Source organism: Anopheles arabiensis, chromosome 3 (assembly GCF_016920715.1).
Source record: "Anopheles arabiensis isolate DONGOLA chromosome 3, AaraD3, whole genome shotgun sequence".
NCBI classification, from domain to species: domain Eukaryota; kingdom Metazoa; phylum Arthropoda; class Insecta; order Diptera; family Culicidae; genus Anopheles; species Anopheles arabiensis.
Genome location: NC_053518.1, coordinates 63,732,026 through 63,756,941, shown reverse-complemented (window position 1 = coordinate 63,756,941; position 24,916 = coordinate 63,732,026). Strand labels below are relative to the sequence as shown.

General features: G+C 44.2%; 6 protein-coding genes across 13 annotated transcripts; 4 read left to right on the top strand and 2 right to left on the bottom strand.

The window, feature by feature from the left end:
- Positions 1 to 306: 306 nt before the first annotated feature.
- On the bottom strand, positions 307 to 1,923 carry LOC120905001 (protein FRA10AC1 homolog). Of its 2 annotated transcripts, none has more exons than XM_040315611.1 (5): positions 1,812 to 1,923; positions 1,180 to 1,582; positions 939 to 1,098; positions 585 to 863; positions 307 to 508 (listed from the first exon to the last, which is right to left on the bottom strand). In XM_040315611.1, exons 2-5 carry the CDS (start codon positions 1,450 to 1,452, stop codon positions 441 to 443), a joined length of 780 nt encoding a protein of 259 aa, XP_040171545.1. In that variant the 5' UTR covers positions 1,453 to 1,582; positions 1,812 to 1,923; the 3' UTR covers positions 307 to 440. The 2 variants fall into 2 exon arrangements, with proteins under 2 accessions (XP_040171545.1, XP_040171544.1); XM_040315610.1 differs by having other exon boundaries at positions 1,766 to 1,911.
- Positions 1,924 to 1,997: 74 nt separating this feature from the next.
- On the top strand, positions 1,998 to 3,983 carry LOC120905000 (zinc finger C4H2 domain-containing protein). 4 transcript variants are annotated; one of them, XM_040315609.1, is made up of 5 exons: positions 1,998 to 2,352; positions 2,452 to 2,623; positions 2,711 to 2,889; positions 2,963 to 3,211; positions 3,432 to 3,983. In XM_040315609.1, the coding sequence occupies exons 1-5, from the start codon at positions 2,294 to 2,296 to the stop codon at positions 3,562 to 3,564; spliced, it is 792 nt and encodes a 263-aa protein (XP_040171543.1). In that variant the 5' UTR covers positions 1,998 to 2,293; the 3' UTR covers positions 3,565 to 3,983. The 4 variants fall into 4 exon arrangements, with proteins under 4 accessions (XP_040171543.1, XP_040171542.1, XP_040171541.1 ...); XM_040315608.1 differs by having other exon boundaries at positions 3,429 to 3,983; XM_040315607.1 differs by having other exon boundaries at positions 2,963 to 3,235.
- A 331-nt stretch (positions 3,984 to 4,314) lies between these two features.
- Positions 4,315 to 9,092, top strand: LOC120905002 (integumentary mucin C.1-like). 3 transcript variants are annotated; one of them, XM_040315612.1, is made up of 4 exons: positions 4,315 to 4,431; positions 4,849 to 5,022; positions 6,244 to 6,318; positions 7,364 to 9,092. In XM_040315612.1, exons 2-4 carry the CDS (start codon positions 4,935 to 4,937, stop codon positions 7,768 to 7,770), a joined length of 570 nt encoding a protein of 189 aa, XP_040171546.1. In that variant the 5' UTR covers positions 4,315 to 4,431; positions 4,849 to 4,934; the 3' UTR covers positions 7,771 to 9,092. The 3 variants fall into 3 exon arrangements, with proteins under 3 accessions (XP_040171546.1, XP_040171547.1, XP_040171548.1); XM_040315613.1 differs by lacking the exon at positions 4,315 to 4,431 and adding an exon at positions 4,649 to 4,775; XM_040315614.1 differs by lacking the exons at positions 4,315 to 4,431; positions 4,849 to 5,022 and adding an exon at positions 5,929 to 6,159.
- A 1,419-nt stretch (positions 9,093 to 10,511) lies between these two features.
- On the top strand, positions 10,512 to 19,029 carry LOC120904997 (solute carrier family 26 member 10-like). 2 transcript variants are annotated; one of them, XM_040315602.1, is made up of 7 exons: positions 10,512 to 10,972; positions 14,240 to 15,084; positions 15,216 to 15,514; positions 15,719 to 15,823; positions 16,008 to 16,149; positions 17,501 to 18,105; positions 18,179 to 19,029. In XM_040315602.1, the coding sequence occupies exons 2-7, from the start codon at positions 14,619 to 14,621 to the stop codon at positions 18,638 to 18,640; spliced, it is 2,079 nt and encodes a 692-aa protein (XP_040171536.1). In that variant the 5' UTR covers positions 10,512 to 10,972; positions 14,240 to 14,618; the 3' UTR covers positions 18,641 to 19,029. The 2 variants fall into 2 exon arrangements, with proteins under 2 accessions (XP_040171536.1, XP_040171535.1); XM_040315601.1 differs by having other exon boundaries at positions 14,237 to 15,084.
- Positions 19,030 to 20,298: 1,269 nt separating this feature from the next.
- On the top strand, positions 20,299 to 20,941 carry LOC120900962 (histone H4). The gene has a single exon (XM_040308602.1). The coding sequence runs from the start codon at positions 20,404 to 20,406 to the stop codon at positions 20,713 to 20,715; it is 312 nt and encodes a 103-aa protein (XP_040164536.1). The 5' UTR covers positions 20,299 to 20,403; the 3' UTR covers positions 20,716 to 20,941.
- Positions 20,942 to 22,147: 1,206 nt separating this feature from the next.
- LOC120900961 (damage-control phosphatase ARMT1-like) lies at positions 22,148 to 24,247 on the bottom strand. The gene is made up of 4 exons (XM_040308601.1): positions 23,731 to 24,247; positions 23,297 to 23,629; positions 23,065 to 23,224; positions 22,148 to 23,005 (listed from the first exon to the last, which is right to left on the bottom strand). The coding sequence occupies exons 1-4, from the start codon at positions 23,808 to 23,810 to the stop codon at positions 22,253 to 22,255; spliced, it is 1,326 nt and encodes a 441-aa protein (XP_040164535.1). The 5' UTR covers positions 23,811 to 24,247; the 3' UTR covers positions 22,148 to 22,252.
- Positions 24,248 to 24,916: the final 669 nt, after the last annotated feature.

Sequence of the window (24,916 nt, the reverse complement as noted above, 5' to 3'; positions counted from 1 at the left end):
CTGGCAATTGGATTTGTTAACGAAAATTATGTTTCGAACAATTGCTTGACCTACATTGACATTTTGAAATCCCCACATTGACGCACATTGCTTACCCATGGACGGAGCTGAGGAAATCCCCAACTCATTCTCGGATTTCAGAAAGGTCCTGACTGAAGAATTGATTTGGTAAAAATGTGCAAAGTATTGTTTAAGTAACTACTAAGCAATCCAAGATCATTTAGGAACCATAATTTATTTTAAAAAAGTTTCTTAAACTGAACAACATAACTGAACGCATAACAGCCAAAATGCAAACTGTTGCGATTAAACTGAAATTCGAAAACACCACAGGCGTTATTATATTTCCCAAACATGCTTAAACATAGCTCGACTACGATCTTAAAAATAGTAGCACACAGTATCGTTTGTTTAATGTTTGTGCACGCAACGATCGTAGATTAAAGCAAAAGATCCTCCAAAAACTCGTCAAACTCTTCTTCACGTGTCTTTTCTTCCACTTCATGGCCTGCAGAAGAAAGAGCATTAAACAGTGCAATATGGTTAATCATGTTCAGTATCATCATCGCCAGCCGATTCCTTACCCTTCGTCCAACTTCCTTCAGCAACTTCCGGTGCACAGGAACCATCTTGTTCGCCTACCGCTTCCGGTACTTCATCCGGTTCGATGCTTTCCTGTGTTGTCGTGGCGACAGATGTGCCTTCCTGAGTAGGCGCAGCCACGCTACTCGAGGAAACAGCATCATCGCTTACCCTCCTACCGCCACTGGAAGATTTTGCTTTACGATCTCGTTTTTTCAGCCGTTTGATTTCCCTCTTTTTCGAGTGATAGTTAAGTTTGTCGGAACATTTGGGACAAAGGCCTGAGACGGGGGGTAGAATGTGACGGATTTAATATTGATTATCAGTGGAACACCATGCAATGCCGCCTTACTTACGCAGCTTAACTAGTGCGTTCTTTTTCTGCCCATGCTCCTGGTAGCCAAAGTTGACCTCCCAGCTGCGCAGCTCGTTCCGCTCTTCGCAGTGCCGATCGCCGCAAACGAACTGTCCCTTGCCGACAACCACCTCCTTCTCGATTCTCCACCGCATAGCAACCTTCGGAGGGTGAGATGTCAGATTTGTTTTTACCGTACAAAGACCGCGTGACTTCCCACCGTCTGGGGACGGCACACTTACCTTGTTCTCCTTGTACCGGCTCAGGTCCGCTATGCAGTACTCGCGGAACAGCTTATCGTAGTACTTCTTGGCCAGCTGCTTCTCCCAGCTGTCCACCGTTTCGTCATCCCACAGAAACCGGTGATTCTCGCGCACTACATCGTGGTCCGTTTTGTCGCGGGACGTATCACGCTGCAGCAGCTTCGTTGCACCCGGCTTCGTGAGCATGTACTCGTTGATTAGATGCTTGTGCAGCTCGTACGGATTCAGGTGGGCCAGATTCCGGTGATACATCTTGGATGTGGATGGTAAAGTAGCCGGCCGCTCCGAAATCAAACAACCGGTGGCGTAAGCTAGCTCGTGTTGCGCAAACGTCGAGGCACGGTGTCATTCGCGCAAATCCTGTGATGATGATAGTTCGTTACTGCAGGATGATAAATGGAAAGAAGACAAAAGGTTAAAATTCATTTCTGATTAAAGAGTAGCTAAGCAGGCGGTCGCATCGAACCAAGCAGGTCGAGGAGGTATAATGAATCAGTGAGCCTTGTACTGAAAATTAGTATAAATTGATTAAAAAATAAATAATAATAATAACTACTATATATACCGTATAAGTTATTTCCATCAACCACCAAACATTGACCTTCACAGACCCTTTTTTGCCCTAAAAAACTTGCAAATTAATGATGGGAAAGCACCATCACGGCACCGGATTTGTTTGTAAACAGTGGAACGGTGTGACAGTGTGCATGCGCTCGCATATCGCGTCCGCCACTGACATCTGCCTCCATCGTTGTGTGCGTGATGTTTGTGTGCTGTGATTGTGTCGAAAGGGTGCGAAGGGTGCGATGTTCTGGGTAGGAAGGGCGACGACGGGCAGCGGCAGCAAAAAAGAAGAAAAGATTGATCGGCCATTTTCCATCAGCAGCATCAAAGCATCTTTTTCCACCGCCAGGGAAAGGTTTGTAGCTGGATAATGCGTGTGTGAAAGAATTAATTCTCTCCACCCCACCCGCGTGTAGATTGTGTTGTGTTGTGAATACACACAAAAAAACGGCGAAAAGTGTAATTGTTTCTAGTGGAAATTGTGTTGAACTAAAGTGTGCTGCTGCTGCAGTTTTGTTTGCGTACGAAGATGAGCGCGGTTGACGAGAGAACGATTTACGCAAAGCTCGAAGCGATGAAAGACATTCGGTAAGGCGGCGACCCCATCGCAAAGGCGGAGGTGGTTCTGTTCTGTGGTGAAGGGGGTTTTATTTTACATTCTCCTCGTTACTCGTTTTTTTTTTCTAGCTCCAAAACGCTACAGCTGGAAAAGCTGAAGCTGAAAATTATCCGCGAGGTGGAGAACGGCGATGCGGAGGAAAAATGTTTGTCCGAGTATCGGCGCGAGCTGGAGCTGCTGATGCAGGAGAAGATGAGCCATGTGGAGGAACTTCGCCAAATTCATGCCGACATTAATGCTGTAAGTAAATTGGCTGTTTTCTTCCTGTGCAGCTGTTTTTATTCAACAGCAATTTATATGCTAAATTCCCCATTTTTATCTTTTTAGATGGAAACCGTTATTAAACAGGCGGAAGAAAATCGTATCCGTTCGATTAATATGGCCAACCGCGTACACGAGGAATACGTGCCGCTGAAAACCGAGGTGGACTCTATGCGTCGCGACTATCTCGGGCTGGAAAGATTGCCGGAACTGCACGAAGAGGAAGGAACCATTATTTCACCCGAGTGCGTACACTTTGTCCGTCCCGTTTCTCGAGCTAAAATAATTTAATTAATATATTCTTTCGTCCTGTTTCAGCCGCTTCCAAAACTATTACACCGCCAACAAATCACTCTCGACACCTTCCGCCACCTTCTCTCGTCCACCGCTGTCCGCCCACCATCCACTGCCACCCGATGCGCCGGCCACATCGCTGCCGCCGTCCGCACCGCCCGGATTTCTTCCACCGCCCCCGGTAGCGATGCGAATCAACAAACCTCCGGAACTGCCTACGAACCGGCTCCAGCAGGCCCCATCAACGATCGGCATCGGCCATCCGACATTCAGGTCTGATTTCAATGTGAATTTAAGGTGATTTTTCGTTCAGTTTTGTTCTGTTCTTATATGTTCTGATACACTTTAGTATTTTATTTTATATATTTTTATTGTGTTTGTTACAAACATCTCGTTTGTTACAATTGTATTTCTTTCCTCTATCCACTGTATTCGGGTTTTTCACAGCTATTGAGAGCTTCGTGTTTGGTTCGATTTTTTCCTCTTTCAGCAGACAGCAGCCACCCCCGATGAAGTCGTGTCTATCGTGCCATCAGCAAATCCATCGCAACGCCCCAATCTGTCCGCTCTGCAAAGCCAAGAGCCGTTCGCGTAATCCGAAGAAGCCGAAAAAGAAGGACCATTAGTTGCGTACCCTGTGCGACGGCTCACCACATATTCTTCCCAAATTTTAAGCTTGATGGAGATAAGTATTTACTGCATATTGGAGTGGTTTGATTGGATTGATTTTGCCCGTCTATGTCTCCCTTTTCTCCCCTCGTGTGGGCAGCGCCAGTGTGTGGGGCGGAAGGTTAGATTTGTAAGCATATATTTTGCATTTTCGTAGCATGTTAAGGATACGTACAATTTTATGTAGCGCGAATGCGTATGGTCAGCAGTATAGATGTAGCTGTAATGATTTTGCCCAAGTCGGCTCCGGGCAAAATCTATAAATCTCTCAAACATTTTAACAACAAACAAGCCCGCCAGGAAAGTCGTACTAGCATTAAGTTTCAATCGTCGATCGGCAAACATAAATAAATAATTTTCATCATCGTAAACAAAACATTTCTGCACATAATCAATGCGATGGGAGCGATACAATGGGAAGGGTAGAGGGTAGAAAGAAAGAGAGAACCGAAGGATTTATGCTGAAGCGTCAACAATAGAACTTGTTCATCCGGTACATTTTTCGCAAAAAAGTTATGTTATTAATAACCATTCAAAACCACCTTTATACATTTTTATACGGTTGCGAACACGCAGAAAGTGTTTTTTCAAGGAAATTCTTGAAAATGTTATTTTGCCATTCCTGGAACGCCTAGGAACAGACAGCCCGCAGATGATTGAAGCGGTCAACCCGCCTGCTGTAAACGTAAAAAAAATCTAGATCGCCGAAACCTGTCAGCCCCAGCCGTCATTCGTTTGTTCGGTGTGAATCGGTCCGGTCGTGTTTTGTACGAAAGCTAATTGGTGCAGACTTTATTGTCTGAATTCCGGCTAAAAACCAGCAGGCAAGTGTATTCTTTACAAATTTCATGCACTTTTAACGCGTATCACCAACATAAAGGAACAATTAAGAAGGGAAAGCCCTTTTAGTTAGATATTTTTTTTTGCATTTCGGTCTCGAACGTAATTAGCACAATCCACCACCTCCACACGCCAGAGTAGCACCTACACACCTCGCCTCTCACACACTTACACACCGCCATTAGCAGCAGTGCGTTGCAAAACGCAAAACGCGTTTTTTTGCGGTAGGAACGAGGGAACAGACAAAGTGGAGGAAAGCTTTGTATTTATCCATTTTATTTCTATACGTGCCGGAAAAAGCATCACGTTCCTCTCTTTCAAGGCTTGTGTATGTGTGTGTGTGTATCCTGTGTTGCTAGCTAATTAAAATAGACGATTTGTTTTATTTCTTATTTTTACAGCAAGCAGCTTCGCGGCCAACGCTTCTCGAAGAATTCGCAAGAAAGTCCAGCCAAAGAAAAAAAAAGCCGTTAGATAGTCCGAGAAAATGATTCCGATGTTCGTAAAGGGTGCATTGCTGGCCGCACTGGTTGCGCTGCTCACGGTGAACGCATTGCCCGCGGAGGAAACGGCAGGTAAGAAAATATGGGAAAGTGATTCGGGATAATTCTACAGCCAGCCTATTGTGGCACGAATTTCTTAGAATGGTGCAATTCACCACACATACACACACAGGCACAGGTCAGCCGTGCATCCTGGAGCATGATTTGCATGCACATGGCATGACGCCGCGTTGCATATTTTTGCGCAAGCAAGAATATGTACCTGCTGCTCCACCAAAGAAAAGGGGTTAATCTAATTTTCAGCGTATTATTGATGTGTTGGGAAGAAGGAGACTGAGATGAATCATCACTCGTTCGACTCGGAGCCGCTTCAACGGTTGTACAGTTGTTTTTCGTGTTTGGTGCGTTGCCGTGGCCTCGCACTGGTTTGCATTTGCGTATATCCCACCACCACCACATCATCATCATCATCGTGATCATCCCGTTCGCATATCGAACGTGTGTAAGCGGACAGAAAGTCGTTCAGAGAGAGCCACCAAACGGGTATTATGCGGGCAAAAGGTGGCGTGCGTGTTTTGGGTGACTCTAACCCTTCTTCCGTTTCCCCTGCGCACTCACTCCCCGCTGGAATGTCGGTTGAATTAGTCAAGCTTAGGAGGAGGAGAGAGGAAAGACGATGACGACGTTTTGTGCGATAAGAGTGCAAGCGTTCGCGGAATCCCGTGGGGGTTGTTTGAAATGGTTGGGGGTTTTATTTTTTGCATCCATCCATCGCGCACACAAGTGCAGCTGTATAGTATTATGCATCCATCAGCGGTTTTGCGCGAATGTTTCTCCGAGAGAGCCCTTCTGCCTCCTGCATGACGTCTGTTTATAGTTTGCTGCTTCCACCGAACAGCGTTTGTGTTACCAAGCCCCTCTGCCAGATGACCGATGGAGTGGGAGGGATTGAAGATTAGCTGACCGGTGGGGGCAAACGGCTGGACTGAGCGAATTGTGTGTTTGTGTGAAAAAGGCTTGGTATTTGCAGAAAATGGCTTACGCGGCAGTAATAAATTGCGTCTTGTGCTTCATTTGCATCGTAAACAAACAGATATCGTTCGGGCTAGCTTTTCGCGTGCATTAGAGAAATGATGGCGCATAATCTTGTAGTTCGTTTGCAACAAAATATTGTCGGCTTTTTCAGCATATCAAATATGTCTTTATCGTGTAATGAATTTAGTTCATCATTTTTGTTATCTTGAAAGTGACAGTTTGCTAAAAAAAAAATATATAATTTTCCGCTCTTCCCAGGTGTTACTGTAACGCCGAAAATCGAAGTGGCTAACGTCAGCGATGATCTGCCACAAACAACTGTAGCTCCTACTGGTAAGTTTGTCCGTGTATAATTAAAAAATAGTTGCACGAACAGAAAAGTGAACTTTGCCATTTGTATAGGGGAACATGGCACATTCCCGTATCCGTATTCCCCTATACAAGCCTTTTATTGTCGTGCCTTTCGCTTCAATTCTGCGGAATTTCATAAGTAATTTTAGCTTATACAGTCTGTTCCCCAGTTGCGCGATTTTCAAAATTTGTCAATGTTCCCCGACAAACATTGCGAGGGTTGCGAAAGATTTCATGTGCTCGAAATCTTATGGTATTTTAAAAAATCGTTGATTTTTATTCAAGGATTATTTTTTGTGCGGTAGTATTTGGCGAAAAGATCACTACTAAAATTTTTGTGGATTTTTGAAAACTAAAATGTCAAAATTCAGGAGTTTAGTATGCTACAAATCGCACTGTTATACCTGCTCTCGGGGTGCTATAATTATAACTGCTAAAACTAGGTGTGAAAAAATTACCAAGGCTCGCAAGCTGTTTAATGCGAGGGCTCTGGGGCGGTGAACTTGTACGGCATGCGAGCCCTCGCGCGCCCTCGCAAATCGCTGTCAATTGCATGGCGGGTCCTTTAAAACTTTCGCATCCTTTCGAGCTTCTCGATCTCCGTCAACTCCATACAATTTTGACCGGTGCTCGGTGGATTTGAAATTGAAACTTAGCAAGTGTTAGCCAAATCGGTACAATGTGATACAAGAATTGTTTTAAACATCCTAAATTACACTTTTTCAAAACCATTTAAATCCCAAAAAAAAACAGTTCTATGCGAATTGTGCGAACTTAAAAAAAATATGTGTATGACCACTTATGAATGACCGTTTTGACTCAAAAATAAAATATTCGAGTAACGCGAATGTTTTCGGACCGCATTACCTTCGTTTCTCGAGAACAGACTGTAATTGTATTTTTGAAAAAATCATTATTTTACTTTTTATTGCATGTTTTTTAGATTTAAACATGCAATTTAGAATGCAAATCAACAGAATTACAGAACTCTACGATATCTCTTATCATTCGTATGCTTTTATTTTAGATGATAAAAACACGACAACGTCAACCACCACCACAACTACTACGGAAGCAACTACCACCACCACCACCTCCACCACTCCGGCCACCACCTCCTCCACGACTCCGAGTTCTAATACAACCACCACCTCCACCACTCCGGCCACCACCACCTCCACGACCCCAAGTTCTAATACTACTACCACCACCAGCACCACCCCAGCTACGCCTACGACGTCGACGGTGGCTCCCAGCACTACGCCGGCTCCAACACCGGTGCCGCACTGTAACCGATTCGACCCGTACTCCTTCGTTGGCGGTATGATCCTTGCCTACGGCTCGCTGGCCATCTCGCTGGTACTGTACAAGTTCTACAAAACGCACACCAGTGCCGGTGCCATCAACAATTCCAACAACTATCGTACGCTGTAAGCGATCGCAAGGGCAAGGGGGCGAGTCGTCCAGTGTGTCCCACCATCACCAACCGCCCTGCGATTCACCAGTGATCGCCCCCGGTATCAGTAGCCCACTTTTTTATCATCCATTTGCGTTCAGCTTTTGCTAGTGTGGACGTGGGTTCTATTCACTGTCCCAAAAACACACACACAACCAAACCAACTGTTTGGTGGTGATTCAAAGTAGGGACAGCAAAACATCTCTTTTTTACTTCTTATTATTGTCCAATCTATTCGATTTTCTATTTTCATTTCATTTCCATCAGCCCACTATCCCGTGGCAAAGTTTGTTCAGTGATAGAGGTATTTTATATTTTTTTCCTCGTGCTTGTTTTCGTTTCGCCCCCGGAAGCCATTAAAATCTAAGTCTGGTGCGGATAGGATGTTGGAAGTAGAAAGAGTGCGACGCGTGCGTAACAATATCAATCAATTTAGATAGGCACTCGTTTTGGTGAAAAAAAGAAAAACCGACCGCTTTCAGTAGCATAGAAGTAGCTTTCAGTCGCATTTTTCCCTTCCTTCTCGTTAGTAGTACCAAAGTGCCAGGTAGCAAAACATAAAAATCCTACAGAATTTTACATCCCATACCTAGGACACCAGCGTATGAGAGAGAAAGAGAGTGCATTTAAATCAGGTTTTCAAGATCAGAATCTGGGTCTGTAAAGGATTTTTTTATACATATTTTGCTTTTCCTGTACGGCTGAAGGGAAACGGTTGGGCACGACCATTTAATGAAATAAGAATTATTACACACACACACACACAAACGAAAAGGAAGAAAGATTTACCACTCACAGTTTGTTTTTTTTTATAACCAACGTTCCGATCCAAATTTTTATACCAAAACTATCTTTCTATTATATTAATCATAATCATACACTACTTTAACACACGTACACAAACACATCTTTATTCGATAAATCCTGCATCAGCAGACTTTCTGTAGGTTTTCGGCAAATCCAGTAACAGTTCAGGAACAAATAAAAATTAACAGGGAATTAGACAAAAAATATACATATAGAAAATATGATTCCAATTGGCTGCATAAGATCGGTGTGGGTAGTAGATCCCACACACCTCCTCGAAATCCGCACCCAAACACACATAAGTATGTCTACTATTACTCACTGTTGTTCTGCTGCTGCAGGGTGGTGCGAGAGAAACGGAGAGATGGAGAGAGCTACATAAGCTAAATTGTTACTGTAAAAAGAAAATCGTATGAAATAAAAAGGCTGAGACAATGTGTAAGATCGCTCTGGTTTGTAGCGAGAGATAGGAGGAAAACGAAACCTGGGAAAATCGTAGCGATATGTATGTTATCCGTTCGATCCGAAGAACAAATCATCCGTAAGGAAAGGAAAGAAGTGCTCTTAAAGTAGAATGAAACCGGCCACGCGAGCACCGTTGTGTTGCGTATTAGGCGGTTGCACCCAAGTCGGGATTTCAAATAACCACACGGTGCGCGGTGATGCAGCGTGTTTAGTATGGATTTCACGCTGCCATGGATCTAATTCGGCCCATTGGAAGAAGCAGAATCGTAGACCAAAAAGGCCTAAATCATTAAAACATGTGTGCGTAGAACTATTTGTATTCGTTGCAAAAAAAATCCTTTACTTGATATTTTCTCTTTCGCACTACAGCGGGTTATCTTTCTCCTAATTGCAATGAAGTTTATATATCTTCATTTATTGATGAACTCTCTGAATGTGGTGTAGCTTAAAATTATAGGTTTGCATATTTCTAATTGCACTAAAGACAGGGCATATACATCAAGATTAGATTGTTTACACGAATGTGGTGCATAATTTTAAAGAAAATCTTTCAATCTATTTTATGTTTGAGCTCGAATATTACTGTGTCACTTTCAATGTATATGTCGCGTATGGGCCGGTAAAAGAGAAATCGTAAGATATTTTTACTGTACAATATTAAGCGTCACTAAGATTAAAATAAACTTTCACCCTTCAGTTAAACCATGTCACAACAATAATTTCGTTTGGAATCCACATTTTGATTATTTTTTTTTTCATTTACACAAAATATTTCCCTATTGTAAACGCGTAAAAGCTCTTTGTATCCTTTTAGTGTTGTTAGAACAATCTGGGGAACCGAAACAAAGCGGTGGTCTTCAAAAAACGGATGATAACTAAAATTTATCACAGGATTGCATGTGTTGATTTCACAGTATTTCAGTTACAAGACAAATTTTTGGCCATTATAACGCGACTTGTTTGGCCATTACAACAGGTACGGTTCAAATTACGTGTTTATTTTCGAACGTTATAGAGCCCTTTCAGATGTCGATAAAAAATTAAAAATGATTACATTCAACAAAAGTTAAGCACTTTTGGACAAACAATGATAAAAAATCGAAACCAAAACTCCTTAGTGTAAAATGATAGAAACAAAATTACATACCAAATCAAACCGAGATTAATCGGACGGATCGTTCTTTTACGTGTATGAAGTCATGATTTTGAAATGATCGCGTTTGAATTTTTAGCTCCAAGGCTGTAACACTTGCATATGCTTTATGAACTTGATGTACAGTTAGTACAAATTGCTTTCAGCAAAAAAACAACAAAAAAACCCTATATAACTTTGTAGAGCTACTCAAATAATCATCTTATCAATTAACTGTCTCTAGGTTTGCTTTTATTTTACTTTGCTTCACAGTAGCTGTTCCACGATGGAAATGGGGCAGTAGAAGCGACAAATCACAAGCCGCACGTGAACGTTGGCGGGAAAGTATAACACGATGATAAGCAGCAAACCGAACGGTTCAGTTTCACTGTTGTCAGACAGGGGGCTCGCTGTATGCCATCATGCACCATCACCCATTCCCCCGGCACGACTACTCACTCCCGTTCCCGATGAGGTGCTGTGTCAGAGAATTGACACGGGCTGGACGGGTAGCCGAAGAACCGTGTGTTGTGTGTGCTGCAGTACCTATCAGTGAAGTATCCCGAATGGTCGATCGTCGATCGCGCTTCGCTTCGCCTGCGATTTGCAGGTGGATTAATCGGACCACAAGCACCACTCGGCCTGCAGTCAGAGCCGAACCGCGCAGCCGTCTCTCGCTCAACTTCGCGTGTGATTTTGTGAAAAGAAAGAACCATCAACCCTCCACGGGCTTGTAAGCCCGCGGGCGGCCGTAGCAGTGTACAAAACCTGAAATCGTAAGTAAAATCTCGTCACGGTTCATGTGTGTTCTTCTGTAGGCTGTGTTGTTTGCCCCACGTCTAGGGAGCAGTGCTTGCACGAACGTGTATATGGTTACAGTCTTTTTTGCGTTCAGCGACTCGGACGAACCCGTTACGGGTCGATCAGTCCATCGAATCTGTTTATTCAGTTGAGCTTGTTTTTTTCGAGAACAAATTTCTTCATCTTTGTGGCTGCGAGAAGCATAATAACCTTTTTTACCTTTTACCGACCTTTCCTTTGCCCTAGTGGATGGTGTCAGTAAGGTATTCGCCCTGACCGACCCTCCTAAGAGCAAAAACAAAAATCGCGTGATTTGTGTTGCAAACAACTTGTTTGTTTTTATGTGTGCCACGATCTTCGTCCTCGTGCAACGACACTGCTATCGGTTGGTTGGAAAGCTAGCCTCCCTATATTCCCAGGCTCTTTCGGTGCGATTAGCTTGTAGTAGCGCCCGCAAAGAACATCGCGCAAAGCGTGTAACAGATCAAGCGAATATGACGCTATCATATGAATTCTAGATTGCTATCGGTTGGGAGATGTGTACGGCAAAAGGACGCTTCCATCTCGGTGCTTCGGATCCCCCTCCCACGGAAAATGTAAATCTTGTTTTCGATTGGGCACTCTTTTGCGCTTCGATTCGCGCCTCAATTTGGCTGGCGCAGCCTACGCTACTTAATGGACAAAGGAGAGTCCGTGAAGAGAGCGAGGAAGAAGAAACATCCCAAAATTCTTGTCAGAACCAAAAAGAAACTGGTTTGCATAAAATATTCCCGCAGAAAGTCTGTTGTTATTGTGTTTCTGTTCTCTTGGACGTCATGATTAATTACGATTATTTGTGCGTTGTTTGTTGAAAACCAATTCCAATATTCCCTCAAACGACGCGGATGTAATATTTTGGCGTTGGTTTGTTTCGGCTAAACTCGTAATAACTAGTTTTATTCGTATAGTTGTAGATGCCCTTACACGCGTGACCTTCGCTTTGGTGGCATGAAATGCAGATTTGTTGAGAGTACTTCGTCGTTATTGCCCGATCGCTTCAATCAAAGCGAGAACAGTGTGTTTTGGATACACACCAATCGGGAACGTCGATGCAAACGTGTAACGGCCACGAGTTTTTCAAGTCGCAGTTTGTAAGTCGTAACGAATCAGTGTGTTTGTGTGTGTGTTAAGTTTTCCCGTACATAGTTTGACCAGTTACTGAGTTTCTTTGGACGATCACCGATACCAGAGAACTTATACATTTCCACGACTCTTACTTCAAACATTACTTGGCACGTGGCTTTCTTGTGCACATGATGGAGAGAGAACCCAAATAAAAAGGAACCTTCTGTTGACAGTCATGTGTGGCACAATAAAAGAAATAAGATGAGTTTAGCTTCTTTTGCATACCACTTTATGATAAGCAAGTAGCATATATTCATAATCATAAAGTAATCAACACAGCAATCTCAAGCATAAGTACATTCTCACGCCCCCACATACGGATGCACAGTATCTTGGAGTTGGAGATAAGTGTTCGAGTTGGGTTGCTGCCCAACAGTGAATGAATTTTAAAACTAGGACACGAGCCACTATTAAGCAATTAAAAAGTGAGAAGCTCCGCGCTGGTACAGAAATAGATCCAATAAAGGAAGGACAAATATAAGTCGCTGCAAATAACCACCAATGACGATCGCGAGTGTTGTCCTGCCTGTTTGTTTGACACCGTATATTGGATGGAATTATATCTCACGAGTGAAATCTGTGGACTCCGTTCTACGGAAGGTGGCTAGACGGTGATACTCTCGGTCAACTAAAGATATCGCTCCCAGAATAGCTACTGTGTCGAGAAAAGGCCTCAGAAACCGTCTAGGCATGTAACTACGTGTTGATGTTTACAGGCTCGTGTCTGACTTATCAGTATATTGTTTGGTGCCCAAATTTCGTCATCCGGCTCTTTGGAACAATATCGCCCACGATTAGCATACGTCGTCCCATACGGGTGCTCGTGTCTGTCTGTTTCCTTGATAACTTCCATCACCAACAGATCAGTAATGGAAGGAACCGTGAGTAGTAATGGATTGCTACCTGCTATCGATACTGTGATTGCTATAGCTCTGCGGTACGCTGCAGAGTACATCGTCTTATTCAATCTCGATAAGACCTCAACTGTGCTCCAATATTAACGCTACATCAACAATCTGGTCATATTTTCATAAGCTGCTAAGAAGAAATTCAATTTTCGCGCCTGCATTCCGTGCAGTAAATGGAGCTTTATCGCTGTTATGACGAATTGAGCACAGATAGCGTGGCCATCGTACTCCTTCTCATTCAGATGTTGGACAGACTCCCTTCGAAATTCATTATACTCTCTATACTATACTCTCGAACATATATTGAATTTGTGTAATGAATGTCATACGACAGGGATGATAACGCACACAGTTCATTGGACGAAGTTGTCCCCATGTGTTGGAGCAAAGTAATCGGAGAAGTCGTCAAATACCACTACCATTTGGGTAAAACTTTGCAGCGCAGATCTCGTCGCGTACATTCAAATCCCGCGGTCGCACTCTTTTCGCGTGTTGACGGGTACCGTGCGCCTTGTAAACCGAACCACCACAATATCTGCTTTCACCTCCATTGCTCACGTGAGGGATCACGGTTTCGGTAGGATTAAAATTGCTACCCAGCAGTGGAGCTACACCAGTGTTGCGACGAAGGCCGCATTTGCTGCCACCACGCCGTCCGACGAAACTAGTTTCCCGCAAATGCGCAAAAATGGTTCGTGCTCACTGCTGACCTGAACCCTTGAGCCCATTCTTGCGTTCCACGGTTTCGATTCCTTCCCTTCTTGCGGTGCTAAACAGTTTCTGCCAACTCATGGCGTGAGCCTTTTGGGTGCTTTTGTACGAGACACCTCAAGACCTCCTGCTTAGATTGAAAAATGTTCCCCCTACCCAATTGCTATTCAAAGTCACATTGTGTGACTCTGTACCTTAAATACCCAGTCAACAATGACGACGACATGGAGAACCTGAATTCATCTCGAGGATTGTTACTTTCCTTTGCAAAAAATAGCCAAATACTTTAACACTCTCCACGGTAAGCCCTTGCCTTTCTAACGTGGGCTTGGCCATGGGTTTTGTTTGCTTACCCGGGAGATCCCGGTTGCCACACACGGATTGTTCACGATTGGTACACAGCCCACCACCAACGACTCATCACATCTAATCTATTGCTTTTCTTCAACCTGCCAGCAGGACCCGTGGCAGGAAATAGAGATAACTCGGAAGCGTATCGCAGCCTCTACAATCGGTGATGTCGCCAAGAGAGCGGAGAGCAGCTACCTGGCCTGCGAGCAAACAGTAACCACTGCCAACCTTCACCGGGGACAGCGCACCGTTACGAGCGGCTCGGGTTCAAGTTCTCGGCAAGATAGTTCTTCCCTTTCGTGTAGCCCACGCTCACACGCTCGCGCGCGCTTCTTCGCCCCTTCAACCGTGCTATTAAACCGTACACACAAACCTGTCGCGCAGCTCGATCGGATTCGCAGCCAGTCTTGTTAGTGCCGTCGCAGCGGAAGGAACGAACGTGTCGGACGCGCTCTATGTGTGACGTGCAAACTGCTATCGCACGAAAATGAAGCACGATTCGGTTGGAGCGGAAAGTGGCATTGTGAATCCCACCTTTTACCAGGAGCTATCCGAAGAGCAATCCGTCCCGGATGTGACGCCCCGTGGTGACGCTCTGCCGCAGGTGACCGTTTCGCGACCACTCTATCAGCAGCATCAGCTGAACGATGCGTACCAGTATCGCAAACCGAAACGGGCACTGCAGAGGGAGTTGAAGACGCGAATGCGTAAAGTGGACGCGAAGACCTGCTGTAGCACTGTATTTCCCCTGATTACCTGGCTGCCGGAGTACTCGTGGGGCAAGGACCTAGTGCGCGATCTCATCAGTGGGTGTACGGTGGCGGTGATGCACATACCGCAGGGTATTGGATATGCGCTGCTGGCCAATGTGCCGCCGATCGTCGGCATCTATATGGCGTTCTTCCCGGTGCTGGTGTACTTTCTGTTCGGTACCTCACGCCATAACTCGATGGGTAAGTGTTCATAACTGATGGTGATTTCAAGCTTAGTTAAAGTTCCTCTAGACGAAAAATCACCAACTATTGGCCCCAGATGTCTAACAATAAGTTGTTTTTTTGAAATTTGACATCTCTCCTCAAACCAGGAACGTTTGCGGTCGTTTCCATTATGGTTGGGAAAACGGTGCTAGCGTACACCGGTACCAGCGAACCGGGCGAACCGCCCCGCACCGCACTGGAAGTGGCCACGGCCGTTTGTTTCGTCGTCGGCATCATGCAGCTAATCATGTGCGTCTGCCGGCTGGGCGTAATATCCTTTCTGCTGTCCGATACGCTCGTTTCCGGCTTTACGACCGGCGCGGCCATCCACGTCGTTACGTCACAGATCAAGGACCTGCTCGGGCTGACGCTACCCTCCGTCGGCAGTATGTTCGAAATTGTAAAGGTAAGCATCCCCAAGTGGCGTGAATCATACTTATGCACGAATGTTCTGGACAGTTGTATTAACAAACTTGGCCTCGTTTTGGGTGTGCTGCAAGCTGCTTGTTCACCTTCGGCAAAGATGCTATATACCTTACGCGTACAAAACAACACATTACTAATACGTTCCCTCTCCCCGTCTCTCGCCGTGCATTCCCATCCCCAACAGACGTACATCGAAATCTTCAAGCAAATCGTAAACGTTAATTGGGCCGCCATCATCATATCGACCATCACGATCGTGGTGCTGGTGTTCAACAACGAGATCCTGAAGGTAAGAGAGTATTGCCAATTTGCGATTCGCCTGCGTTCGAAGGATGTCAAGTTTGGTTCGCTTCACGCACGTTACGCGACCGTACACTTGGTGCAGCTTGCAATTACAATCTGCCAATCGATTTTAACGGAATCCGTATGTGTTTGTTTGTTTGCTTGCTTGAAATTTTTCCGGTTTCCCCCAGCCGAGGGTCGCTAAGCGCAGTGTCATTCCGATACCGATCGAGCTGATTGCGGTCATTGCCGGGACGCTGCTGTCAAGGTATCTGTATTTGCAGGACAAGTACAGCATCAAAACGATCGGCACCATCCCCACAGGATTGCCCGGTAAGTGTCGAAGTGGAGTTGTGGAGAATTACACGCGTACCAACCTTACTAATAATAATCAATTTCGCGACATTGTTAGTTTTTAGATGTATCTTTTTTTGCAATAACTAATAATGCCTCACTTCCGAAGGTAATAACGTCACTTACGGTGCGAGCAAATGTATTCTAGCTAGCCACATTGTTATTGAGATGATGTTATACGAACACCGGCCCTGAGAATGAATGGAAGAAATTATTGTACCCAATCCCTATCAAAGAAGAAAAAAAACATTGAACACACAGTTTGTTCCACCAGGTGTGTTACTCATGTGCTTTTTCTCCCCCCAAAAAGTACAATTGGTTTATTATTCATCGCGCTATTTCGTGGATTTTGTGTAAGAGCGTGTGTGTGTGTGTTTTTGTGAATTCCAGATTAGTGTAGGAAAAAGTAACGCAAACATTGTTACTTCGAACATTTACGATCGTTCTATTTGGTTAGAAAAAACATGTACAGTTTTCGCCGAACCGAGGGGATGACAAATTTTACCGATCGCGAACCGTATGGAGTGCTTCAGCTCTTTAGCTCTGGGCAATCCGATCGCACTTGATCAAAAACGAGCTGGTAATGCTGATTCCTTTTATTTTCATTGGAATCTTAAAAGTTGAACTGAATCGGTAAGCTTTTGAGCAACTTTAAAAACTAAAAACGGATTTATTCTTGCATAGTGAATGTGATACATTGTATTGTTTAATTCAATTGCAAATGATCTTACAATATTGAATTGTATATCAGAGTAGCCGCAAATAACAACCGACTGGAATTAATTTTACTCTCAAAAAAAAACAAACAAACAAAACGCGCTCATTTCCCAATAGTGCTTTTTACATGATCGAAAGATAATTTCTGCTAAAATTGATGTACTGAGAGATATACTCGAAATTACTCGAATGCATGTTTAATTCATGAAATAACTGCTTGATTGGATAGGCAAAAAACAAGTTGAGTTGAACAAAATGATGACAAGTTGATAATATTTGTTAATAATACAAATAACAAATAATATTTGTTGTATACAAAACTTCATGCATAAATGTTGTAATACTTCGACTAAAAAATCCGATTGGCTAGATTGCCTAGAAGTTGACTTTAAGTTGATTGCATCATTACAAAACTTATATTTCTATTAAATTTGATTCTTTACTCCCGGATGTTCGCCAACGACTGGCGTATTTTTTTACGGCCTTCTCGTTTACCACCAAAAATTAAGCTATATTTAATAATAAAATAATGCAAATTTAGAAATTAATTGTTGAATATTTCACTTCATTAACGACCGCCTTACCTTTGCTTCTCGTTACCTATCCTTTTCAGCACCCACATTGCCCGACTTCAGCCTGATGCCGTCGATACTGATCGACAGCTTCCCAGTGGCAATGGTTGGCTACACCGTGTCCGTCTCGATGGCACTCATCTTTGCCAAGAAGGAAAACTACGAAATCGGCTTCAACCAGGAGCTGTTTGCGATGGGTACCGGCAACGTGTTTGCATCCTTCTTCTCCTGCTTCCCATTCGCGGCATCGCTGTCCCGCTCCTCGATCCAGTACTCGGTCGGTGGCCGCACCCAGATTGCGTCCGTCATCTCCTGCGGACTGTTGGCGATCGTGCTGCTGTGGGTGGGCCCGTTCTTTGAGCCGCTGCCCCGCTGCGTGCTGGCCGGCATCATCGTGGTTTCCCTCAAGGGGTTGCTGATGCAGGTAACGCAGCTGAAAAGCTTCTGGCGCCAAAGCTGGATCGATGGGATGGTGTGGATACTGACCTTCCTGTCGGTGGTGCTGCTCGCGATCGACATCGGTCTGCTGGTTGGCATCGTGCTGAGCATTTGCTGCATCTTCTTCCGCGCGCTCAAACCGTACACCTGCCTGCTGGGAAACGTTCCCAATACGGACATTTATTTGGACGTGAATCGTTACGATGGAGTAAGAGATTGAATGAAACCCGTGACGTTTGATTAAAGATAATAACTTTATTTTTTCTTTGTCCATTTTTTAGCTGATTCAACACGCCGGCATAAAAATATTCCACTACTGCGGTGCGCTTAATTTTGCCTCCCGTGCAGCCTTTAAAACGACAGTCTGCGAAACGCTTGGCATCAATCTTACGGAGGAGATTAAACGGCGGAAGGATCCGGACTGGAAGCCATCCATGGAGCAGAGTAGCTGCCGGGTGCTGATATTAGACTTTACCTCGCTCAGCTCGATCGATCCATCCGCCGTCGGAACGTTCAAGGCAATGGTGCGCGAGTTCGAGGAGCTTGACATACAGATCGTGCTGGCCGGATGTCAGCCGCCCGTCTTTGAGGTGATGCTGAAATGTGGCCTGGTGGGCGATATCGAAAAGCCGTACTGTCGGGTGTTTACCTCCGTGCACGATGCCGTCCAGTTCGGAAAGGAGTGCGTTGGAATGGGTTCGATCAGTGGTAGCGTCGTTTCCGGAGCAACCGGGATTGTGTAGCGGGATTGTGAATGTGTAGAAAACGCACGTGTATAGGGTAACACGAGCCTAAGCTAAGAGTGCATTTTTTCTACGTGCCATGCCAGTCGTACTTAACGGTTGCGGCTCGCCGCAATTGGGATAAAGTATTTTCCTTAGGGTTAGGTGATCATTTTTTTGAAGCAATGATAGTTATTTTTCTGTACAGGTATAGTAGATAAGAACTATTTAAAGGACATTCAGGTTTCTAATCGTTCAGTTACACCTCAGACCAAAATACACCTTTTAATAATAGTTACCTGAAACTGTTTTGGGTGATGCAGAATATTGAGAATTTTTATGTAAACACTTATTGAGAATATATTCTTGAATACCTATAGGTTAGAGGCGAATGAGGCCAAATAGGTTCATTGAAGTGTTGATAATCGGTTTGTATCCGAATTTTAAGACATGTTACACTGACCGATAAAGAAAACAAATATGTAGATAATTGTGAACAGCATCAACACATAATGCTTAAAGTACAAACTTGCCGAAACAATCGAAAGAATGAAAATAAAAATGTACTTTCATTTACATTGTTTCCTGTGCGAAGTTTGGGGATATTCACAACATTTCCTATTTTTAAACCCTGTTTTTTATTGTTCCTTGCTATCCCATATATATAAAATAACAAGTAAGGGGAAAATACCGGATTGGTTGCGGCAATATCATTGGAAAGAGCTACACTCATACGGAAAAAGATGAAGGGAACAGTAAAATTAGCATATCCAGATCGGCGTTAGAATGATAGGATCCTGAAGATTGCAGGGTTTCATGTTTTTCTTGACGTGTCATATTTTATGTTTTATCATACACTAAACGTATTTTATATAATTTAAAACAGGAGAATGATCGTCTTCGTATTGCTAACATTCTTAATAATTATTTTAAAAAATCACAACACCTTCGTAAACTTGTAGGGTATTTTCCCAATATTATTTAATTATTTTGCACATTTTTTGTAAAGTATTAAACATGTTGTGTTTACCCCATTTATCTGTTTTACAATTCTCGCATAGGTATAAAATTTTAACTACTATTAATAAAAACTCATCAATAAAAAAAAACATCCAAATTCAGAATAATAGGTCTGCTTACAGATTAAATGTAAATGTTCAGAAAATAATATGACAAGCCCTGTAGCAGGTAGCCAAATCGGCTCGATTTCTGCTCATATGTTGGACTGTTTTCTGCGTTGTTAGGTCCAATATAATAAAATTTTAACCATAAAAATGCACAAACCCGATTAAAATTGCTGTGTGGATGTGTTTTAAAAATTATTTAAAAATCATCTCAAATAATAAACCCTTGAATTAAGAGAACAGTAACATCGTTCAATAATATTTTAAAATAAGTCGAAAGATGGCACATACTCAAATCAATATGCGACAACATGCGATGAAAAAATAATCAGTTAGTTTTCTAAATTTCATGTAAAAAATCATACGACCTCGGACATTTCAATAGAATTTGCTGCTTTTCTACCTGCATAGATCGGACGCCTTGTTGTGCCGTGCTTTTGGCGCCACAAGCACATCAAGTGCTGACCGTTGCAGTGTAAACATCTGGCGTTTCTCGTGCTGCCAACCTAGCGAGCTGTGCGTCTGGGCAGCGATTATAAAAAGAGCCGATTTTCCTAGAATCCCCTTATTCGTGTGTGAAAATCTCGTTCGATACATCTTCGCTGTGCAAGTTTGTGAAGCTTTTTCCTTTGAAACCCCACCAATACCAATACCAGCAGAATGACCGGTCGCGGCAAGGGAGGCAAGGGACTGGGAAAGGGAGGAGCCAAGCGTCATCGCAAGGTGCTGCGCGATAACATCCAGGGCATCACCAAGCCCGCCATCCGCCGTCTGGCTCGCCGTGGCGGCGTGAAGCGTATCTCCGGCCTGATCTACGAAGAGACGCGCGGTGTGCTGAAGGTGTTCCTGGAGAACGTGATCCGCGATGCGGTCACCTACACCGAGCACGCCAAGCGCAAGACGGTCACGGCGATGGATGTGGTGTACGCTCTGAAGCGCCAGGGCCGTACGCTCTACGGATTCGGAGGTTAAGAAGTTTGCTGTGTGCTATTGCGCGTCCGCGTGTGTGTGTGTGTGTGTGCATGTGCCCAGTCGCGGGACCGTGTGCGCCGCACGCGCCGTCGCCATCACCCCTCGCTCATCTCGAAACCACCACGGATCATCGGCATACAAGAAAAACGGCCCTTTTCAGGGCCACTGATTGAATTGCAGTAAAAAGAACTTCTCTATCGTTCATTCCAATTGGTTCAAAAGGGGGGTTGTGTGTTCATATTCATTGTTTTATTACAGCCACATCGCCGGTTGCGGTGATGCGAATATTCGCAAGCCATTTTTGGTTTGTGCAAAGATGGCGGCGAAAGCGTCATGTCTTGCTTGGGAGGAGAAAATTCTGATACACACTCTCATCTATAGCTACGTACAAGTGTGTGTGAAAGGCTTCAGCGAAAACTGGAAAAGCAGCAGCATCATCGCTTGCTCTTTTTTAAGAGCGGTTTCTCGTTTGCATTTGTCCCTTTAATTTATTCAGTTCATTTTAAATAAAACGCCAATTAAACAAAGAAGATTCTCGCAAATTTCTCTTGACTACAAATGCAAAGACTATTAGTACGTGTAGGTGTGTGCTGTAGCCCATTTTTTATCTGGCATCACATTCTCTCTTGTTGGCAGCATTCGCATTCGATTACAGGACGCGCATCCGATTGTTTTGTTTGTGCATCTCGAAACCGAACCGGTAAACAATTAGTTTTCTCCATTTTTCCATTGTTTTGCCAAAAACAACTATTCTTTTCATTGCATTGCCCTGCGCAGATCATGTACCAACACGTCTGGGTGTGTGTGTAGGGTGTGTAGACGAAAATCGCATGATGATCTTGCATGTGTGCGTGCCGTCCGAAGATGCGATGTTTTTGCTGCGCGCGATGAGTAGGCTGTGGTCTCGTCCGAACATCGATGGGTGTGTAAAAATGAATTTGATACAATTATTTTATTACAACTCATTTCTGTGTTGGAAGAATACAAAAAGTAACAAATCAATGTGATCAAACTGGCGTGCATCATCCAGTCAAATCCATTATAGAATAGAACCGGTAAGTATTATTTGGCTTATCCATTTGAAATAGACGGTAGCGTTTGTATTGGCCACAGCACATTATCAGTCCTGTACTTCCTAGTCTATGTTCTGCACTTACGATCCCTTGTTCTAGCTTAAGCTAAGGTTTTAGCCAGCATGAGCTACGTATCTATAAAAAAAAGAAATCGGCCTAGTTTATTCTAGTTCAAGTTGCTGAATGCCTAAATTTACGCAACACAACGCTTTCTTAATTGTTGGTACGTATTAATCCTTACCCGCTACTGCAGACCGCCTTAAAGTATGGCAATACGAAGTGCTCTATCTACGCAACTACAATCCTGGATAGCCAGTAGCATTGCTTAGCGTCTATTGTACGAAAGTGAAAACGCACCCTTTACGCAACGTAATTTATTTTCGTTAAAACAATATCTCACCCATAACAAATCAAAATAAGAGAAAAAGCACACGCCGCTACGCCTAATCACCGGCACATTCCGGTCATTTCCCGGCAAACTGTATCACCCCGTACTCCCCGGTCACCATCCACGAGGCGTCCTTGCGCGTCAGCTCTTCCGCCATCCCATCCGGCAGCCCGCAGATCAGATCCGCCTTTACCGTGCGCAACGTGCACAGGCTAGTCGGCAGAAAGCCACGCAGCGCCTCAACGAAGGGCGTATTGTACGGGAAGTTAAAATCTCCCAACAGTTTCCGATAGTTCAGATCCCCCTTGAACACGAGCAGCTTTGCCCGCGATAGCTTTTCGTACAGTGCCGGTGCAATGTCGCGCATTCGGTAGAACTCGTACGGTGAGGTCCAGAAGTGATCGACAGGGCGCATTTCTAGCGCCCCGGATGCGAAATGGGCTTTCAGACGCGTACCGAACTGTGCGAGCAGTGGCTGCGATACGTTCGAGGCCAGCGTATCCAGCGTCCACTGCAGGTCCTTCGGCGTTACGTCCGATATGTACCACGGAATGGCCTTCACGTTGAAACACACCTGGGGGGCGAGCTGATGATGGACGATAAAATCTGCCAGACAAAGGTCGGTGAACAGTTCGTACCCGGAGTTGTCATTTATGATCTCCACAATGCCAGAGGAGCCGTTGGCCGTAATGCACTCCCAAATGTCTTGTGTCTGATCGCGCACAATGCACTGGTCTAGCGAGTCGAGCAGACTGAACGGGTCACCGTCCTGTTTCACATCCTGACCGGCGCTGATGGACAAGTCGCATCGATTGCCCCAAAGGTTCAACTACCAATCCGGAAGAGATGATAAGTATGTGACAATTTTTTCAAATTCAAAATGCTCACCTTTAACAGATTGCGGAAAAAGGAACCGATTTCTTCCGTCGTTCTGGTTTCTCCGTTGAATGCTTCGATGGATCGCAACACCGCAACCATGGCATCGTACGAGTTTGTCAGCGCTTTATGCTTTTGCTGCTGAAAGTAGTCCAGCTTTTGTAGCGTTTGACTGCAAAAACACAAACGGTGGATGTTTCTTAGTTAAAGTCCGCTTTTAAAAAATGGATAAAATCATAGTTACGTGTTCTCGAAGATGTTGTTTAACCGCCGGTACATGTACGTTTCCGCGTACAGCCAGCAGGCGGAAAAGTAGGAATTGTCCTGCCCAAGACCTTCGAGAAAGCTGTTCCACACCGTCTCGTCCCCGAGCGCCGTCTTTATCGGGCGAAAGTCCTTATCCGTCTGCAGCTCATACTTCAGCTTGGAAATTTCCCCGATCGCACCCTTCAACTCTTCGCGCGCCGTTTCGCCACCAAAGTTGGCCACAATCTGCTCCTTGTCCTTGGACAGCTGATCAATCACCTGCGTCAGGATGACGGGCAGTCGCTCGCGCATGGTGTAGTAACCGAAGCCCCTGGGTGCGTATGGGTTTAATTGAATTAAGCAAACGCATTAAGAAACAATTATTTTGAATGCTTTTGGGGAAGCTTACTGCGTGTATTGTACCATACTTACTGCTTGTATTGTCCCTTCAACGGTGCGTTAAAGGGTGGCTTTTCATCGATGATATTGTACTTGGTCGTTAGGTCGGTCATTGTAGAAGCAGAGGAACGACTTCTTCGAGCACAAAGTTACGCAGAAATTGCTTCGCTTGCAGCAGCGCTAACACTACTCCAGCTATGATTTGTCTCAACGATCGCAGGTTGCCTTGTTTCAGATCTAGCAGCAACAGCAGCAGCAGGGGAGCATAAATTAAGCACCCCACACAACAGTGTGCACTATTTTTAGAACCGCTCCTTTCCCCGGTGTGTGTGTGTGTGTGTTATGCTGTGAAACGACTTTACGTTCGATACAGTCGATTGGATCGCACGACGCTTACGCAGCAGATAAGGCGAAGGTACACAGGCAGATAGTATGATAATTATTGTGATAAGTTTCGTGTAAACACTTTATGGATTCGGATGGATTGGAGATGCTGCTTCGGTGAGGAAATGCTGCTGTGTTGTTGCTGCAGCTAAAATCAAGGGGGAACTGAACAACCTGCCGCCGTACGCAACAATCAGCTGTTTTGCGGACTGTCAAATCCTGGCAGATTGCGCTTGTGGAGGGTAGGCTGAAAAGTTGTTATGGTACGTATGTTGATTAGTGTTATTTAAAATTTCCGTTCGTACAAAGCAACGAGTAATTACCATTTTACTTACTGCTTTTTTTACATGAAAAACATATCAACATTATTTCTCTTTCTACCTCACAGACCATCAAGCCCAATAGAGCGAGAAAGCAGGGTGATTTTATTGTTTGAGTTAGGCATCAATACTTGCTTTAGTCTTGCTAAACGCGTAAAGTAATGCAATTTAACTCAACAATACTGTTGCTGTTATATTACTGATATAAAATTCATCAAAAATATGTTGAATAGCAGCAAAACAAAAGCAATTACAACAAGAGCTATTAATTTAACTTATATTTTAATCGAGTGAATTTGTCACATTTAAACAAGCAGCCTGTTTCCTCTGTTCGCCTAAAGATATGTAATTTGTGTTGTGTAGTTAATTCACTGTTCCCAACTTGCTTTATTGCATATATTTAGGCGTCAAGCAAAAACAAAATTCGTTAAAATAACCCCATCAGGTGTTGAAAAACGGCAGACAGTATGCTGTAGTGATGGGAAAAATGAAGTTTTTGTCGGAATCGATTCCGG

Coding starts and splice junctions, on each gene's coding strand:
- LOC120905001 (XM_040315611.1), bottom strand. CDS start 1,452: ATGTATCACCGGAATCTGGCCCACCTGAATCCGTACGAGCTGCACAAG. Junction 1,099..1,179: donor GCCGGTACAAGGAGAACAAG/GTAAGTGTGCCG, acceptor CACCCTCCGAAG/GTTGCTATGCGGTGGAGAAT. Junction 864..938: donor GAACGCACTAGTTAAGCTGC/GTAAGTAAGGCG, acceptor CCCCCGTCTCAG/GCCTTTGTCCCAAATGTTCC.
- LOC120905000 (XM_040315606.1), top strand. CDS start 2,294: ATGAGCGCGGTTGACGAGAGAACGATTTACGCAAAGCTCGAAGCGATG. Junction 2,890..2,962: donor GGAACCATTATTTCACCCGA/GTGCGTACACTT, acceptor GTCCTGTTTCAG/CCGCTTCCAAAACTATTACA. Junction 3,236..3,428: donor GATTTCAATGTGAATTTAAG/GTGATTTTTCGT, acceptor TTCCTCTTTCAG/CAGACAGCAGCCACCCCCGA.
- LOC120905002 (XM_040315612.1), top strand. CDS start 4,935: ATGATTCCGATGTTCGTAAAGGGTGCATTGCTGGCCGCACTGGTTGCG. Junction 5,023..6,243: donor GCCCGCGGAGGAAACGGCAG/GTAAGAAAATAT, acceptor CGCTCTTCCCAG/GTGTTACTGTAACGCCGAAA. Junction 6,319..7,363: donor AACAACTGTAGCTCCTACTG/GTAAGTTTGTCC, acceptor CTTTTATTTTAG/ATGATAAAAACACGACAACG.
- LOC120904997 (XM_040315602.1), top strand. CDS start 14,619: ATGAAGCACGATTCGGTTGGAGCGGAAAGTGGCATTGTGAATCCCACC. Junction 16,150..17,500: donor CATCCCCACAGGATTGCCCG/GTAAGTGTCGAA, acceptor TATCCTTTTCAG/CACCCACATTGCCCGACTTC. Junction 18,106..18,178: donor ACGTGAATCGTTACGATGGA/GTAAGAGATTGA, acceptor TCCATTTTTTAG/CTGATTCAACACGCCGGCAT.
- LOC120900962 (XM_040308602.1), top strand. CDS start 20,404: ATGACCGGTCGCGGCAAGGGAGGCAAGGGACTGGGAAAGGGAGGAGCC.
- LOC120900961 (XM_040308601.1), bottom strand. CDS start 23,810: ATGACCGACCTAACGACCAAGTACAATATCATCGATGAAAAGCCACCC. Junction 23,630..23,730: donor TTGAAGGGACAATACAAGCA/GTAAGTATGGTA, acceptor ATACGCACCCAG/GGGCTTCGGTTACTACACCA. Junction 23,225..23,296: donor AACAACATCTTCGAGAACAC/GTAACTATGATT, acceptor GTGTTTTTGCAG/TCAAACGCTACAAAAGCTGG.